Source organism: Staurois parvus, unplaced genomic scaffold, assembly GCF_062004578.1.
Source record: "Staurois parvus isolate SC_StPar_1 unplaced genomic scaffold, SC_StPar_1.0 ptg001387l, whole genome shotgun sequence".
In the NCBI taxonomy this organism is placed as follows: Eukaryota; Metazoa; Chordata; class Amphibia; order Anura; family Ranidae; genus Staurois; species Staurois parvus.
Window position 1 is genome coordinate 350,394 of NW_028319183.1, and position 16,647 is coordinate 367,040.

General features: G+C 46.6%; 1 protein-coding gene across 2 annotated transcripts in view; it reads right to left on the reverse strand.

The window, feature by feature from the left end:
- The window catches only part of QTGAL (queuosine-tRNA galactosyltransferase), a 405,856-nt gene that overhangs the window by 38,658 nt on the left and 350,551 nt on the right, over nt 1-16,647 (reverse strand). For both annotated transcript variants that reach the window (XM_089661795.1, XM_089661797.1), the window contains one exon: nt 7,238-7,373. In XM_089661795.1, coding sequence (XP_089517921.1) covers nt 7,238-7,373 — 136 coding nt within the window. The remainder of the gene's footprint in view (nt 1-7,237; nt 7,374-16,647) is intronic.

Below are 16,647 nucleotides of genomic sequence, written 5' to 3' on the forward strand. Positions count from 1 at the left end.
AAGGATAGAAGGCAGAGGAACACAGGAGAAAATAGGGGAGAGTAAAAGAGAAGCCGGGGGAAGGGTTGAGACAGGAAGACAGAAGCTCCTAGAGACCAACTACAGACAGAGAGACTACATATTGGCCCCATACCTATTGATGCTAAACCAAAGATATGACAGATCCCATAAACAGATTTATTGTGTTCAGCTGGAAAATGAGAAAATGGGAATCTGGCCTGAAACACCTTTTTTTCCAAATCTGGCAATCATGGTTATGTGTGTGGACATCCTGAAGGGAGTTACCTGTCCGCCTCCGATCATATATGTCTTTCCCTCCTACTGTAAATGTCTAACCTGCAGGCTCTTCAGTCCTCTGAGATCATCTCCTTCTCACTAGATCACACAGCCAATGTAACAGACAGTTCACCTAAGGCTAACCATACACACAGCATGAATGGAGGAATCTCCCTCTGTGGGTTGTGTATTCTGACAGCCGGCCCTGCTGGTCATTAAAATACCCAAACAGCATCTGCATCTGTTTGGATGAAGCTGCTGTTCAGCCAATAATTTTCTGCTCGACTCCATCAAATTTTTCAATCAAAGGATTATGGAAGGGATGGTGGCAACAGGGCAATTTTTTCAGGAATCAGATGAAATCTGCACGGTAAATGGCCAGCTTGAATGTGGCGGGTGGTGGAAAGCAGACAGAGAGGCAATGAGAAAGCAAAGGGGATTTGGGACCGAAATATAGAGACTGAAATGAGAGCAAAAGGAATGGAGAGTGTGATGGTGGAGAAAGCATGGCGGAGAGAGCATGGTGGAGAAAGAATGGCGGAGAGAGCATGGAGGAGAGAGCATGGTGGAGAGAGCATGGTGGAGAAAGAATGGCGGAGAGAGCATGGTGGAGAAAGAATGGCGGAGAGAGCATGGAAGAGAGAGCAAGGTGGAGAGAGCATGGTGGAGAGAGCATGGTGGAGAGAGCATGGTGGAGAGAGCATGGTGGAGAGAGCATGGCGGAGAGAGCATGGCGGAGAGAGCATGGCGGAGAGAGCATGGCAGAGAAAGAATGGCGGAGAGAGCATGGCGGAGAGAGCCTGGCGGAGAGAGCATGGCGGAGAGAGCATGGAGGAGAGGGCATGGAGGAGAGGGCATGGTGGAGAGGGCATGGTGGAGAGAGCATGGAGGAGAGGGCATGGAGGAGAGTGCATGGAGGAGAGGGCATGGGGGAGAGGGCATGGTGGAGAGGGCATGGTGGAGAGGGCATGGTGGAGAGAGCATGGAGGATAGGGCATGGAGGAGAGTGCATGGAGGAGAGGGCATGGTGGAGAGGGCATGGTGGAGAGGGCATGGTGGAGAGAGCATGAAGGATAGGGCATAGAGGAGAGTGCATGGAGGAGAGGGCATGGGGGAGAGGGCATGGTGGAGAGGGCATGGTGGAGAGGGCATGGTGGAGAGAGCATGGAGGATAGGGCATGGAGGAGAGTGCATGGAGGAGAGGGCATGGTGAAGAGAGCATGGAGGATAGGGCATGGAGGAGAGGGCATGGTGGAGAGAGCATGGAGGAGAGAGCATGGTGGAGAGAGCATGGAGGATAGGGCATGGAGGAGAGTGCATGGAGGAGAGAGCATGGAGGAGAGGGCATGGTGGAGAGAGCATGGAGGAGAGAGCATGGTGGAGAGAGCATGGAGGAGAGGGCATGGAGGAAAGGACTGGTAGGTGAGATAGAAGGCTGAGAGTCAGAAGGAAGAGGCCGGAGATTAGACACAGAACACAGAAGAATATAGACAGATAGAAGTACAGTGTGATTTCAATGTATTATCTATGAACGCTACATAAGGAGTATGCCGAGTGCTGACCAATACACTCATTCCTAGGTGGTGTAGTCTTTGCAGCCTTAAGGAGAGACTACTTTGACATTCCCACCAGGGATGAACTCTAATCCATCATGGTGGACACCTAAGCTCAGTACTGTGACACGGTGTGTGGTCCAACAGCTGAGGGCATAATTACTTCCACATGCCGCCTATTTGTGATCCTATCAAAATAAAACACTGAGAGGGCAACATGAGAAATCTCCCATTACAAAGGGCTGGATTTACTAAAGGCAAATAGACGGTGCACTCTGTAAGGGCATTTGTTCCAGAGCTTAGGAAATGAGGTGAAGCTTCAAAGCTGCAAAGAATACCCCAATCACATGCAAGGAAAATAAAAGAAACCACATTTTTGCTTGCACCTGATTGGATGATGGAAGTCAGCAGAGCTTCCCTTCATTTACTAAACCCAGGAGCAAATGCCCTTGCAAGGTGCACAGTCTATTTGCCTTTAGTAAATCCACCCCAATGTCTTCACATCTGTCATGGTCCTGGCAGGACTGCAAACCTGCTTACTCATCAGCTGCAGCAGAGTGGTACCTACCAACACTTGTTCTGCCAATAACATCCCCCTCCATTCACTATGAGCAGGCCGATGAACTGCAGGACCCACAAAATTGACCAACGGGGCAAAGAAGAGCAATGAGAGGAATGCAGGTTAATCTATCATGTACTTGGCAATATGGGGGGAATTTACTAAAACCAGACAGAATCTGGAACAACTGCGCATGTCAACCAATCAGTCTATCTTCAACTTGTTCAGTTAAGCTTTGAAAATGAAAGCTAGAAGCCGATTGGTTGCTCCAGCCTTCCCCTCTATGTGCAGTGATCTATGTGACAGCTTGGTCTTACAAATGAATGTATTATCTCCGGCATCAGTTTCAAGTGTATGTAGGAAGCCAAAACTTTTTGATCCTTTTGGATGGGAAGTAGAAGATTTAAAGCCTCTGTCAGGCATTTATTGCTGTCTGTGTCCCCACTGAAGAGCTTCCCTCTCACTCTGTCTGGGAGATCATTATCATCGCAACAGAAAATGAGGGGAATCCAATATGATAAGAGTTGTCACTGGAATGGGGATCCAGAGAAATCCTCTAATAGTGACACCTTATCTGGTGACAACTAAGAGGGTATTTCCTCTCACTTTGGGGAGAATTCGTCTCTCGGGAGAAGAGAAGAAAGGAAATCTCCCCAATGGGACAGAGATAACAGAAAACTGACAGGGGTCCTAACCTCTCCCCACTCTTTCTAAAACGAACAGTGTTTGGGCTTTAGAAATACTTTCAATAACCTATAGACTAGATTGAACCAAGGTCCCAAAATCAGGGGCTTCTTTTCCACGTCTCTCGCGCATAGGGCAGCCTATTGAAATGAATAGGCTGCCCTACATGTGCTGAAAACGCAGGGACACGCGCAGGGGCGGACTGACCATATGGAAACTCGGGCGCTGCCCGAGGGCCCAGGGTCAGTAGGGGGTCCCATGAGATGCCCCTGGTTTTTTCATAGGCTTTTTTGAGTTTGGACAAGGACACAGGGGCCCCATGATCCCCTATTGCCCGGGGGCCCCATGAGTTGTCAGTCTGCCCCTGGACACGTATGCACGCTTCATCACACGCACAAGTGTGAACCAAGGCTAAAAAACACAAAGCTTCCTAAAACAGCACTGGACCCTGATCCCTTTTCCCACTTACCTCAAAGCTTCACAGCACAGGCTAACGCTCACCACACATGCTACAATCTGACTGTAGAACCTCCTTTAGATTCATCAAGAAGTATGGAGTGCAAGGGCCTTCACAGGTGTCAAACTGGTGGCCCTCCAGCTGTTGCCAAACTACAAGTCCCATGAGGCATTGCAAGATTGACAGTTACAAGCATGACTCCCAAAGGCAGAGGCATGATGGGACTTGTAGTTTCGCAACAGCTGGAGGGCCGCCAGTTTGACACCCCTGATTGGCTATACATTGATTGAATAGTTGAGGTAGGTTCTCATATTACATAGCTCTGGTAGATCTAAAGTTGGTCATACAGATATTTTATGTTCGGATTGTAATGCGTACGGTGATCCTTGGATGGAGGTGTATGGAGATCTCCGGGTCATAGAAATCACATCATTTCTTCATTGGAATTCCATCCCCCACTACCTGACCCAGCATTAGACTCGGCACTAAGCAGACAGACGCATGCTCCATGTTGGTGGGTTTTCTGAAATGTAAAAGTCAGCAGCTGCAAAAACTGGAGCTGCTGACTTTTAGTAATCAGACACTTACCTGTACCAGGAACTAGCGATGTGCTCACACAAGGGGGCGCTGGGAACTGTTTTCGGTCCTCGGCGCCAGGATCTTAACCTTGGCCACCCTGCTGTGATAGCTTGCCCACTGTGCCCACTGGGCATGTGTGAGCCACGCACTGTGAATGGACCCACTGTTTTCTGGGACCTGTCACATGTCCCAGAAGTCTGCATGGAGGGGGAGGGATTTCCTCTTCCAACTGCCTAGACGGTCAAAGTGGAAGTGGGAGCGGGTACCTGTCAAAATTGGGCGGAGCTCCACTTTAAAATGGCTACAGCCATGCTAAGAACCTGAAGGTAACATCTTGAGAAATCTTTAATTAGGCAAAATTTTAATATATACTTAGTGTTTCTTCACCACTTGCCTACCGACACGTTTTCCCCCTTCCTGCCCAGGACAATTTTCAGCTTTCAGCGCTGTTGCACTTTGGAATTAAATGTGATTTCTCAGCAAAGTAAATCATTGAGACATGGATGGATGGATGGGGGAGTTTGCTTTGAATAATAAATTATTTAAATAGAGTTTTTGCTTTGTGGTGTTCAGAGACACTGTAGTTTTTAAAGATCTACAGTGCCTTGAAAAAGTCTTCATACCCCTTGAAATGTTCCCCATGTTGTCATGTTACAACCAGAACTGTCAATGTATTTTATCGGGATTGGATGGGATAGACCGACACAAAGTGGCACATAATTGTGAAGTGGAAGGAAAATGAGAAATGGTTTTCAACATTTGTGACCAATAAATCTGTGAAAAGTGTGGCGGCATTTGTATTCGGCCTCCCGTATTTGGCTCCATCCATCTTCTCATCAACTCTGACCAGCTTCCCTGTCCCTGCTGAAGAAAAGCATCCCCACCGCATGATGCTGCCACCACCATGTTTCACAGTAGGGATGGTGTGTTCAGAGTAATCTCTGATGAATGCTGTCCTTGCCCGGCCTGTTCGTTTAGGTGAACGGCCATGGCTTGAACAGTGCTCCGTGACATGTTCAAAGCTTGGCATTTTATAACCTAACCCTGCTTTAAATTTCTCAACAACTTTATCCCTGACCTGTCTGGTGTGTTCCTTGGCCTTAGTGATTCTGTATGTTCACTAATGTTCTCTAACAAACCTCTGAGGGCTTCACAGAACAGCTGTTTTTATACTGAGATTAAATTACACACCTACTTTACTTATTAGGTGACTTCTGAAGGCAATTGGTTCCACTTGATTTTAGTTAGGGGTATCAGAGTAAAGGGGGCTGAATACAAATGCACAGCACATTTTTCACACATTTATAAAAAATGTTGAAAACCATTTATCATTTTCCTTCCACTTCACAATCATCTGCCACTTTGTGTTGGTCTATCACAGCAACGGGCAAACTACGGCCCGGCGGACCTTTTAATCCAGCCCGCGGAGCTAGGCTCCCGCTAGGCTCCTCTCACAGTCCGCCCTGAAGACCGGTGTAGCATGAAAATCTGTCTCCTATGAGGATCTGTCCCCCTCGACATATCTGCGCATGTTCCGGAGATCGCCGATCGGCTGCTAATGCCTGAAACTGGCACATGCGCAGATACGTCGAGGGGGACAGATCCTCATAGGAGACAGATTTTCATGCTACACCGGAACGGCGCGGGAACACGGCGAGAGGAACGCGCGGAGCAAAGGTAAGTGAATTGACACAGGGGGGACTTGGGGACTTAATATGGGGGATGAATTACTATATGGGGGATGAATTACTATAGGGGGGATGAATTACTATAGGGGGGATGAATTACTATATGGGGGATGAATTACTATATGGGGGATGAATTACTATAGGGGGGATGAATTACTATATGGGGGATGAATTACTATGGGGGATGAATTACTATGGGGGATGAATTACTATATGGGGGATGAATTACTATATGGGGGATTAATTACTATGCTTACTATGGGGGAATATTACTATACTTACTATGGATGACACATACACATCATTCATCTACTCTTGGATCCGGCCCCCGGGTCCAATATATGAACCCATTGCGGCCCTCAAGTCAAAAAGTTTGCCCACCCCTGGTCTATCACATCAAGTCCCAATAAAATACATTTATGTTTTTGGTTGTAACATGACAAAATGAGGAAAATTTCAAGGGGTATGAATCCTTTTTTAAGGCACTGTATGTCCAAACAAAGCTCACTTTTCAGTTCCATCTCCCTGGAGACCCCGGAGCAAACTGCAGTTCATGGGTACCACCCGGGCCAAGCCAAGTGGGTTCACTCTGCTCCTTTTCCGGGAAAGTGAAACACCAGAAATCAGACTGATACATCGGTATAATGGTCACGGCGAGTGGGCGGAGCTGAGAACTCTCACTAATATTCCCTGAATGGAGTCCCTGAGTGATAGAAGGAAACAGAGCGGCTTATTCAGACTATTCCCACTCACCCATACCACACACATACATCATTTCAAGGTGACCGCACCTTTTAAAATGTTCCGACGTTCCAGTTATTCCGTACCAAGTCTGGAATTTCATGATATTCTGATTTTCCATTTGTCCTAATTTCCAGCAGGTGGGTGAGTATTGTGCTGTACAGCAAAGATGGAGGATAAGGAGTGTGCAGGTATATGGGAGGACAGATACAATCTGGAGGGGGAAGGAGAGCGGTTATATATCAGACGTCCTGACAACCTGGGAAATTGGCAAGGGTCGATCTCCCAGAAGGCCGCAGCTTGCGAGTGCTCAGGAAGCAATGATGCTGCTTCAGCTGATTCCACCTTATTAGCTTCAGGGCTAAATACAACCTGTCACTAGAGGAAAACATACGAGTGGGGATGTCTGCTGAAGGACTCTCACTGGGTCTGGCGGAGGAGTCCCTGCTACAGATGTTTAATATTCTCCAACAATGTTTGATTCTCAGTCCTTTTTAATGGTAAGTTTTGCTCCTGGGTTGCCAGTTTTTGGCCATACCAAGTAGCAATGCCATGTCTGTGGGAGCCCCAAGACTCTGCTCATCACTAACAGGGACCACCAGTTGACTAAGCTGACTAGGAAACCTGTCCCAATTGCTATTTTATGTCCAACATTAGCGGTTTCATCATCATCTGCCCATGATATTGCACACTGCGCTACCTTCTCTCTGTTATTAGGCGTCAGACTCCGGTACAGCTTCCTCCCTTGCTTTCCCGCGTTCCAGATAGTGAATGACGGCCAGTGCTGGAGGACTCTCTCTTCCAGGAACTTCACCCGACTGCTCCAGATCGTCTCCCTAAAAAAAAGAGAAGATGGGAAGTAGCAACATATCTTATTATTATTATTATACAGTATTTATAAAGCGCCAATAGTTCGCTCAGTGCTGTACATTACAAAGGGGGACAGAACATGTGACAGAACAATACCAATACAATGCAAAACATGAGGGGATTGAGGGCCCTGCTCCTTGGAGCTTACAATCTAGGAGGGAGGGGATGGTGGTACAGGAGGAGAAAGCTGTGGGGGATGGAGTGGTAGGAAGAGTGGAGGAGGTCGGCAAGTTAGCAGGGGGTGGGGTAGGCTTCCCTGAAGAGATGGGTTTTCAGGGTGCGCCTAAAGGAGAGGAGAGTAGGTGATAATCTGATGGGTTGGGCCAGGGAGTTCCAGAGGATGGGTGACACCCTGGAGAAGTCCTGAAGGCAGGCATGGGAGGAGGAGATCAGGGAACTAGAGAGAAGGAGGTCTTGTGAGGAGCGGAGTGTGCGTGTTGGGCGGTACTTGTATATTAGGTCGGTGATGTAGTTCGGGGCAGTATGGTGGACGGCTTTGTACATCAGTGTTAGGATTTTGAATTTGATCCGTTGGGCAATCGGAAGCCAGTGGAGGGATTGGCAGAGGGGGGTGGTGGAAACTTTTCATCGTCTAACAATGAACAGACATGCAGGCACCCGGACATACATACTATGGTATAACCGTTGTTTTTAGGACTTCAAGGTACACACAAATACAAGGTTACCGATTGGTAGAGGAAAATACTTACATCAACAAGCCAGATGTCATCTTGTCGCGTTTCTTTGAAAGTCTCATCCAGATCCTATGACAGCAGTGTTGGTCTGATGAATGTGATACATTTGTAGCAAGGATTTTCCAATACTGAACAGATGACACAAACTTAAAGGATAAGTTCACCTTTTTACAAAAAATAAAAAATGTATATTTATTACTTTTTTGTTTCTGGAGCCTGAAAAGCATTTCACCAGGGATCACCAGATCGCTGGTGCCATGCAGGTCTCCCGCAGGCATGTCAGTATATCTGCTTGCTCGTTCATTGAGAACTACAAGCCAACAGCCGCAAAAGCTGTCTGGACTTGTAGTTCATTAATTCACAGGGCACCACGAATGATCAACATGGCCGGGTGGGCAGGGCACCGCTTTTTTAAATTGTGACAGCGAGGAGGAGAAGATCCCTCGCAGGCTGTCACAACGGAGAGCAAGGAAGAGCGGGGGGCCGGTCTATTTGTAACATGTTACACCCAGAATATGGATGTAATATGTTCCGAAAGGTGAACTTATCCTTTAACCTATTCAGGACGGCGCCTCCCGGCCCTTTAAGGGGTTTCAGACGCCGAGAGGCGGGGCGGGGTTTTAGGGTCATGTGACCGCCGTGATTTGCTCTCACATGACCCTCAGAGCCCTGGCAAGTCCTCGAAACGCGTCAGCCTATTGGATATCTACACTCCCTATTGTGGACTGTTAGGCTACGTTCACACTAGCGCTGTGTGCAGGCGGCAGAGAGGCGTTTGGGAAGCGTTTTTACCGCTTCCCAAATGCCTCTGCCAATTCTGCATATTACAGCACATGGTGCTGTTCTAACGGGAGCGTTTGCGTCGCGGCAAAACGGACACCTCTGGACGAGTCAGGAGGCGTTGAAGCCTCCTATTCTCGTCTATGGTGCCGCTTCGCAAACGCCCGGCCGGCGTTTGCAGTGCGGTTGCGGGGCGTTTGCAGAGCGGTAACACCACTCAAACTGCATTATAGGCGTTTGTGGGGCGTTATTAACGTTCGGCAAACGCCTAGCAACCGCCGCTAAACCGCGCATGCGGTGTTTGCAGAGCGTTTGCCGAGCGTTAAAAAACGCTCCGCAAACGCCGGACCAACGCTTGCCAAACGCTATAGTAAGTGTGAACGAACCATTACTCAGCGCAGTGTTGACCCAGCTGTTCTTTATGATGTGCCTTGACTATATTGCCATTTGTGAGTACAACACCTACTTTATTTTTTATTAAACATTTTTTAGGATAAACAGACATGGCTGAGAGCGCATCCACAACACTGCCCCTAGCTACATCACCAACCTCATCCACAGATATCGCCCAAATCGCCCGCTACTCCCAAGACATCTTCCTCTCTAGCTCTCTCATCACCTCCTCCCACGCTCACCTCTAGGACTTCTCCAGAGCCTCTCCCATCCTCTGGAACTCCCTACCACAGTGTGCCCGGTCAGCCCCCACCCTGTCTGCCTTTAGGTGATTTTTGAAAACTCACTTATTCAGGGTTGCCTACCTCACCTCCACCTAAGGGCCGTACTTGAGTCTCCTCCATCGGATCATTCCCCGCAGCTATCGCCTTTTGCACCACCTCCCCCTTCCTTTAGATTGTAAGCTCCATGAGCCGGGCCCTCCTACTCCTTCTGTACTGAATTGTATTGTAATTGTACTGTCTCCCTTATATTGTAAAGCGCTGAGCAGACTGTTGGCGCGATATAAATCCTGTATAATAATAAACAGACATGGCTGAGAGCGCAGATAGACACCGGTAGGGAAAAGCTGTGTTTTTAAAAAGCCAATGGGACAAACGCAAAAATATAAGAATGGCTGCTGTGGGTGACGCTTTGCTCTCCTACAAATGTATTCATGAGCCCAGCACTTTGTCAAGGTATTAAAAAGTTGGGCGATTCACACTACATGCTTCAAGTTCTAACAGAACAATTTTGGGAAGAAAAAAAAAAAGGTCTATAAATTCCGAGAGCAAAAGAGGTTTATAATCTAATATGCTGCATAGCCGCAGAGTACAGATGAATGAAACCATGTCAGCGTGGAGGAGAATTAGCATACTACAATGAATTCCCATTCACTCATTGTGAAATTTTATTTTACAACTGTTCTCATTCCCCCGGGGTGAACTTCTCTGCTGAGTCAATGGCTGTGAACACGCACCTCTCCCTGCGGGATTTAGATACGCATTACACCAGACAGCCTCCTCTGACAGGTTAATCGCTCAGCTTGTGCTCAGATAAGCATCTTGTTCTGCCCAAAGAAAAATTCAGATTTCTAGTAGACTACATAATGAAAGATTCACCCCAAACTGAAGGTATGGGTAGAATTAGAGCTATCCTGCAATCACACCTAAAGGTTTCAGGAACACGGGCAGAAATGTGCAAAAAAAAAAGGGGGGGGGGCAAAATGCATATCACACTTGCAGTGCCCTTATTTCTTAATGGCACTCCAAACGCAGGTAGTGGCCCCAAGTTTCGATGCGTAGCAAAACACACTTGGCTCAGCGCCAAAAAAAGGACATGAACTACTTTGGCACGTTAGTTGCTCATAGGGCAGCCCTATGCTGTCTTGTGGCAAAAAAAGACAAAACGCGTTGGTCAGCTGTGAATGCAACCCACAGAGATGGCACAATACAATGGCCAAAATGGAACAGTCCAAGCTCCGGTTTCCTCTGACACTTCAAAGACATGCTGGTAGGTTAATTGGCTCCTGTCTAAATTGTCCCTAGTATGTGTATGTATGAATGTAAGTTAGGGTCCTTAGATTGTACGCCCCTTGAGGGTTAGGGACCTTAGATTGTACACCCCTTGAGGGTTAGGGACCTTAGATTGTACGCCCCTTGAGGGTTAGGGACCTTAGATTGTACGCCCCTTGAGGGTTAGGGACTGATGTGAATGTACAATATATATGTAAAGTGCTGTGTACATTGACAGTGTAATATAAGTACCTATGATAAAGACGAAAGGCAGCCTTGGTGACCACCTGTGTTTGTCTTCTGCAGGACAGGATACGGGCCTTCGGTACAGCTAAACAGGCGGTTAAAGTAGTAGCGCCTAGGGCAGCGCTGCCCCCCAGAAGAAGAGACACAAGTGGCAGGGATGGAAACCTGCGTACTGCTGGAGGGTGTGGGGATGGCCGGCTACTGCTTTCATTCCAGAGATTGATGCATGAATCGGGTAGTCACAGTGGGGGGGGGGGGAGAGAGAGGTTGTGGTATGTTGGTTACATAGTTAGTCTGGCTGAAAAAAGACAAAAGTCCATCCAGTTCAACCATAGAAAAAAAAAGTTATAATCCTATACCCAAGGGGAATTTCGGTAATGGGCTGTGGTGGCCGAGGGTGGTGTTGGCGGGGAAGCTGGTGGGGTGGGGGGTGCTCAATTTTAGTGTTGCCTAGGGCAGCACATGAACTAAGTACACCACTGACAACCCCAACCACCAAAGACTTATAGAAGGTTCACCATGTTAATGTCATTTCAAACATTGTTTTCATTTATGTTTAACTCCTTGCCATATATGCAGCCTCCTGGCGGGTGATCCTTAATGCAGAGAGGCTGCATATATGTGTACCTAAAAAAAAGAAAAAAAAACTGTGCCAAGAGCACCCCCACACACAAACACATTCCTACATCCCAAAAACCCAACCCTCCCCCCGTGGTGATTAAATACCACCAAAAGAAACCTGTCTCAAAAAAATGACAAAAATTTATTTTTGGGTTGCATGACCGTGCAATAGTCATTCAAAGTGTGACAGCCTGGGCTAGAAAATTGGCCTGGGCAGGAAGGGAGTAAAAGTGCCCAGTAGGTGAGGGGTTAAAATATACAAAATCCAGACTATACTGAGTCAAAAAAAGTATATTTATATTTGCAATTATAATTATATGCAGCGGAGGGAGATTTACCAAAACTGGAGCACTCAGAATCTGGTGCAGCTGCACCTGGCAGCCAATCAGCTTCTAACTCAGCAATGGGCAAACTACGGCCCGCGGGCCGTATACGGCCCGGCGGACCTTTTAATCCGGCCCGCGGAGCTAGGCTCCTCTCACAGTCCGCCCTGTTTCCTATGAGGATCTGTCCCCCTCGACGTATCTGCGCATGTGCCGGAGATCGCCGATCGGCTGCTAATGCCTGAAACTGACACATGCGCAGATACGTCGAGGGGGACAGATCCTCATAGGAGACAGATTTTCATGCTACACCTGAACGGCGCGGGACACGGCGAGAGGAACGCGCAGAGCAAAGGTAAGTGAATTGACACAGGGGGGACATGGGGAATGAATTACTATAGGGGGGATGAATTACTATAGGGGGGATGAATTACTATAGGGGGGATGAATTACTATAGGGGGGATGAATTACTATATGGGGGATTAATTACTATGGGGGATGAATTACTATATGGGGGATGAATTACTATGGGGGATGAATTACTATATGGGGGATGAATTACTATATGGGGGGATGAATTACTATGGGGGATGAATTACTATATGGGGGATGAATTGCTATATGGGGGATGAATTACTATGGGGGACGAATTACTATATGGGGGACGAATTACTATGGGGGATGAATTACTATATGGGGGATTAATTACTATGCTTACTATGGGGGAATATTACTATACTTACTATGGATGACACATACACATCATTCATCTACTCTTGGTCCGGCCCCCGGGTCCAATATATGAACCCATTGCGGCCCTCAAGTCAAAAAGTTTGCCCACCCCTGTTCTAACTCCAGCTTGTTCTACTAAGCGTGACAATAAAACCTGGAAGCCGATTGGTTGCTCTGCACCAGATTTTATTATTATGCAGGATTTATATAGAGCCCACAGTTTGCTCAGCGCTTTAGTACATAACCCCCAGTATGTATCCCTGTAATATAATATTTATGATCCTGATTATCAATAAGAAATATAAAAATATACAGAGATCACCTCTCATAAGAGCTGCAATTCTAGAGTTGTGTGTTGGATTTGGTGGGAATGAGTCTTTTTCCGGGATAATGAATACGACTATAAAAACATGTCAGTAGTCGTACATCTGAAACATAAAAGACTCTTTCTTTCTAGGCAGCTCAGTAAACAGAAGATCCTGGTTTCACCCTTCATGTGCACAGCAGGTTTACCCAGAATCCTCCAGTGCCAGGAACTCTGGTTGCCACGTCCCCTGAGGCTGGTACCTGAGATTAGAGCGCGGGGTGAGGAGGAGAAGCCTGTTCCCAGAGTCACGGCCAGGACAGGTGCAGCCTGAGCAGTAGGAACTTGCCGTCTCCACTCCAACAAGCCGAGCCGAGGGAACAAGCCTCGCAGCGCTTGTCGTAACACTGTGAGAATAGTCTTTATGTCTGGATCCCGGAGTTCCCTCAGATCTGGAAATGTCACTGCGGTGATCTCCCACCTGCGGGAACGACTACCGGCAGGGACCTCTGCCAAACCCAACAGGAACAATGTGCCCTACTGTACAAATGGAGGAGAAGAATGTCGCCAGCACGCCGTGGACCTCCAATGTGGGTCCGAAGCATTTTTTCAAGGATCATATTGTTACAGCAAGAGCAACGTTTCGGAGCCTCACAGGACCCCTTCATCAGGCATGTGACCAGATGAAGGGGTCCTACGAGGCTTTGAAACATTGCTCTTGGTGTGACAATGTGATCGTTGAATAAAGCTTTGGACCCACATTGGAGATCCATAGTGTGCTGGTGACATTCCTCTTAGGAGGACATTCCTTCTCAAGGAGCATACATTCTAATGTCCTAACTCACATTCATACATACACATACTAGGGCCAATTTAAACAGGAGCCAATTAACCTACCAGCACGTCTTTGGGGTGTGGAAGGAAACCCACACGGGCACAGGGAGAACATGCAAACTCTAGGTAGGTGGTGCTGTGGTTGGGATTCGAACCAATGACTCGAGTACTGGCAGACCGAAAGTGCTAACCATCTCCTAAATTGTAAGCTCTAATGAGCAGGACCCTTGGTTTCCTCTTGTACCAAATTGTATTGTAACTGTTCTGTCTGCCTTCATTTTGTAAAGCACTGAGCAAACTGTTGGCGCTATATAAATCCTGTATAATAATAATATTTTAGCCACTGTGATTGTTCTCGGTTCCAGCCAACAGTCGTTGCAGCACCTGCTTACATATACTGCCAACTCTAATACAGGAACGTGTGGTTGTACATTGTAGCCAGGGGCGGACTGACAACTCATGGGGCCCCCGGGCAATAGGGGATCATGGGGCCCCTGTATCCTTGCCCAAACTCAAAAAAACCTATGAAAAAGGTACCAGGGGCATATCATGGGGCCCCCTACTGACCCCGGGCCCTCGGGCAGTGCCCGAGTTTCCAAATGGTCAGTCCGCCCCTGATTGTAGCTACCGTACAAATGGGAATTCCATGTCCAAACGAAACACAAGGAGGTGTTTCATAGAAGGTATAAAAGATATTCCCAAATATTAGAAAAAGCTGAGCAGACTCTCCCAAAAGTCTCATCTTCCTTAGTGAAAAAAAATAGTCACCCCGTGCTGAGATGAGGTCCTAACAAACGGTCACAAACTACACGATTGCATAAGATAAAATGATCTGATCAACAACCAATCCCACCCTTCTGACTGGCAAAAGGCCCATCAAAGTCGATCCTCCCATCTCCCATTCCGAGGTCAGTTTTGCTATAGTTGGTCATTTTCAATAAATACCACAATAAAAGCATTTTTATATCTGCCGAGTGAACCAAATCATGACTGGCCATAAGACATCATGTCTTGCAATATTTTTGAATGCCCAGAATAGAACACCAGATATTTGGATTTTTTTTTTGTAGTCTGGTCTGCTGGTTGTATCTGACTATTCATGACCTCATGGACTTTGACAGACCAGATCCTGTCTGTCAACATCTGCTTCTCTCAGCTGGGGCAAGTCCATAGTCAATGTTTACCAATGTTAGAAAACATGCCGAATGGATTGGATTGTTTTGTTTTTTTTTGCTAGAAAATTACTTATAAGCCCCAAACATTAAATATATTTTTTTAAAGCAAAGGCCCTAGAGAATAAATTGGTGGGTTTTGCAATTTTTTATGTCACACGATATTTGCACAACATTTTTTCAAATGCAATCCAGTTATCTACGGACATACTGTATTTGACTCAAATGCACTGCTACATATTGGATATAGAAAGATTTTCTCCTCCTTTTATATTTCGGGATGAATGTAGGGGCGGACTGACCATTTTGAAACACATGCACTGCCCGAGGGCCCGGGGTCAGTAGCTGGCCCCATGAGATGCCCCTGGTACCTTTTTTCATAGGCTTTTTTGAGTTTGAGCATGGACACAGGGGCCCCATGATACCCTATTGCCCGGGGGCCCCATGAGTTGTCAGTCTGCCCCAGGATTTATGTATAATTATATCTATGCACAGTAGGTTTATTTCCATATATCTTTTGTTTCTTGTCCTCCGCAATGCACCTTACAAAGCCCTGGGACTTACGTTGGACATGTGTATGGAGTCAATACATTTCTTGTTATCTGTTGCAATCCGTTAGATAAAGAATTTATTTAGAAAAAAAAAAAAAAAAAGAACTCAAGGTCCTTTCCATGAATGTTGCATAAAGTCGGTAAACGATTCTCCTTCGTATATTTGTAGATCGCCTTTGCTAACCACTTCGGCACCTTCAGCCCCAGTTTGGTGGTTTAGATGGACCAGAATCTAACCTTCACCTGATCTGACTTGTTCAGCTCTCGGCTTCCTTCTCCGCTTTTTTAATCAAACAATTTCCCCCGAGGCCGCCAGAAGTTGCTTAACTGGCCCGTACGGATCAAAAGCGGGAAAATAAAAATTAGCATTTTGTTGCTAATTGCAGAAGAAAATTGCCAACTTTGTTTCCCCCTCATTTGGGTTATGCAATGAGAGGATTAAATAATCACTGAAGAGCTGTGATGGAAACAAGAGTGGAAACATAGTAATCCCAAAGTAAATGAAGGTGAAAAAAAAAATAAAGTGTCGTGTAAAAACAAACTGTGTGAAATACAATGAAATGACATTCTTGGAAGCACATGGTGCCATCGGCCTCGGATTTTTGTAGATCCCAATGATCATAACTGACTGATTTCAGGGACAGTAGTCCCAAAAATAGTGGAAGTTCCCAAAAAAGACTCCTGGCCATGGAAGTAGTCCCAAAAATATTAGAAGTTCCCAAAAAAGACTCCTGGCCATGGAAGTAGTCCCAAAAATATTAGAAGTTCCCAAAAAAGACTCCTGGCCATGGAAGTAGTCCCAAAAATATTAGAAGTTCCCAAAAAAGACTCCTGGCCATGGAAGTAGTCCCAAAAATATTAGAAGTTCCCAAAAAAGACTCCTGGCCATGGAAGTAGTCCCAAAAATATTAGAAGTTCCCAAAAAAGACTCCTGGCCATGGAAGTAGTCCCAAAAATATTAGAAGTTCCCAAAAAAGACTCCTGGCCATGGAAGTAGTCCCAAAAATATTAGAAGTTCCCAAAAAAGACTCCTGG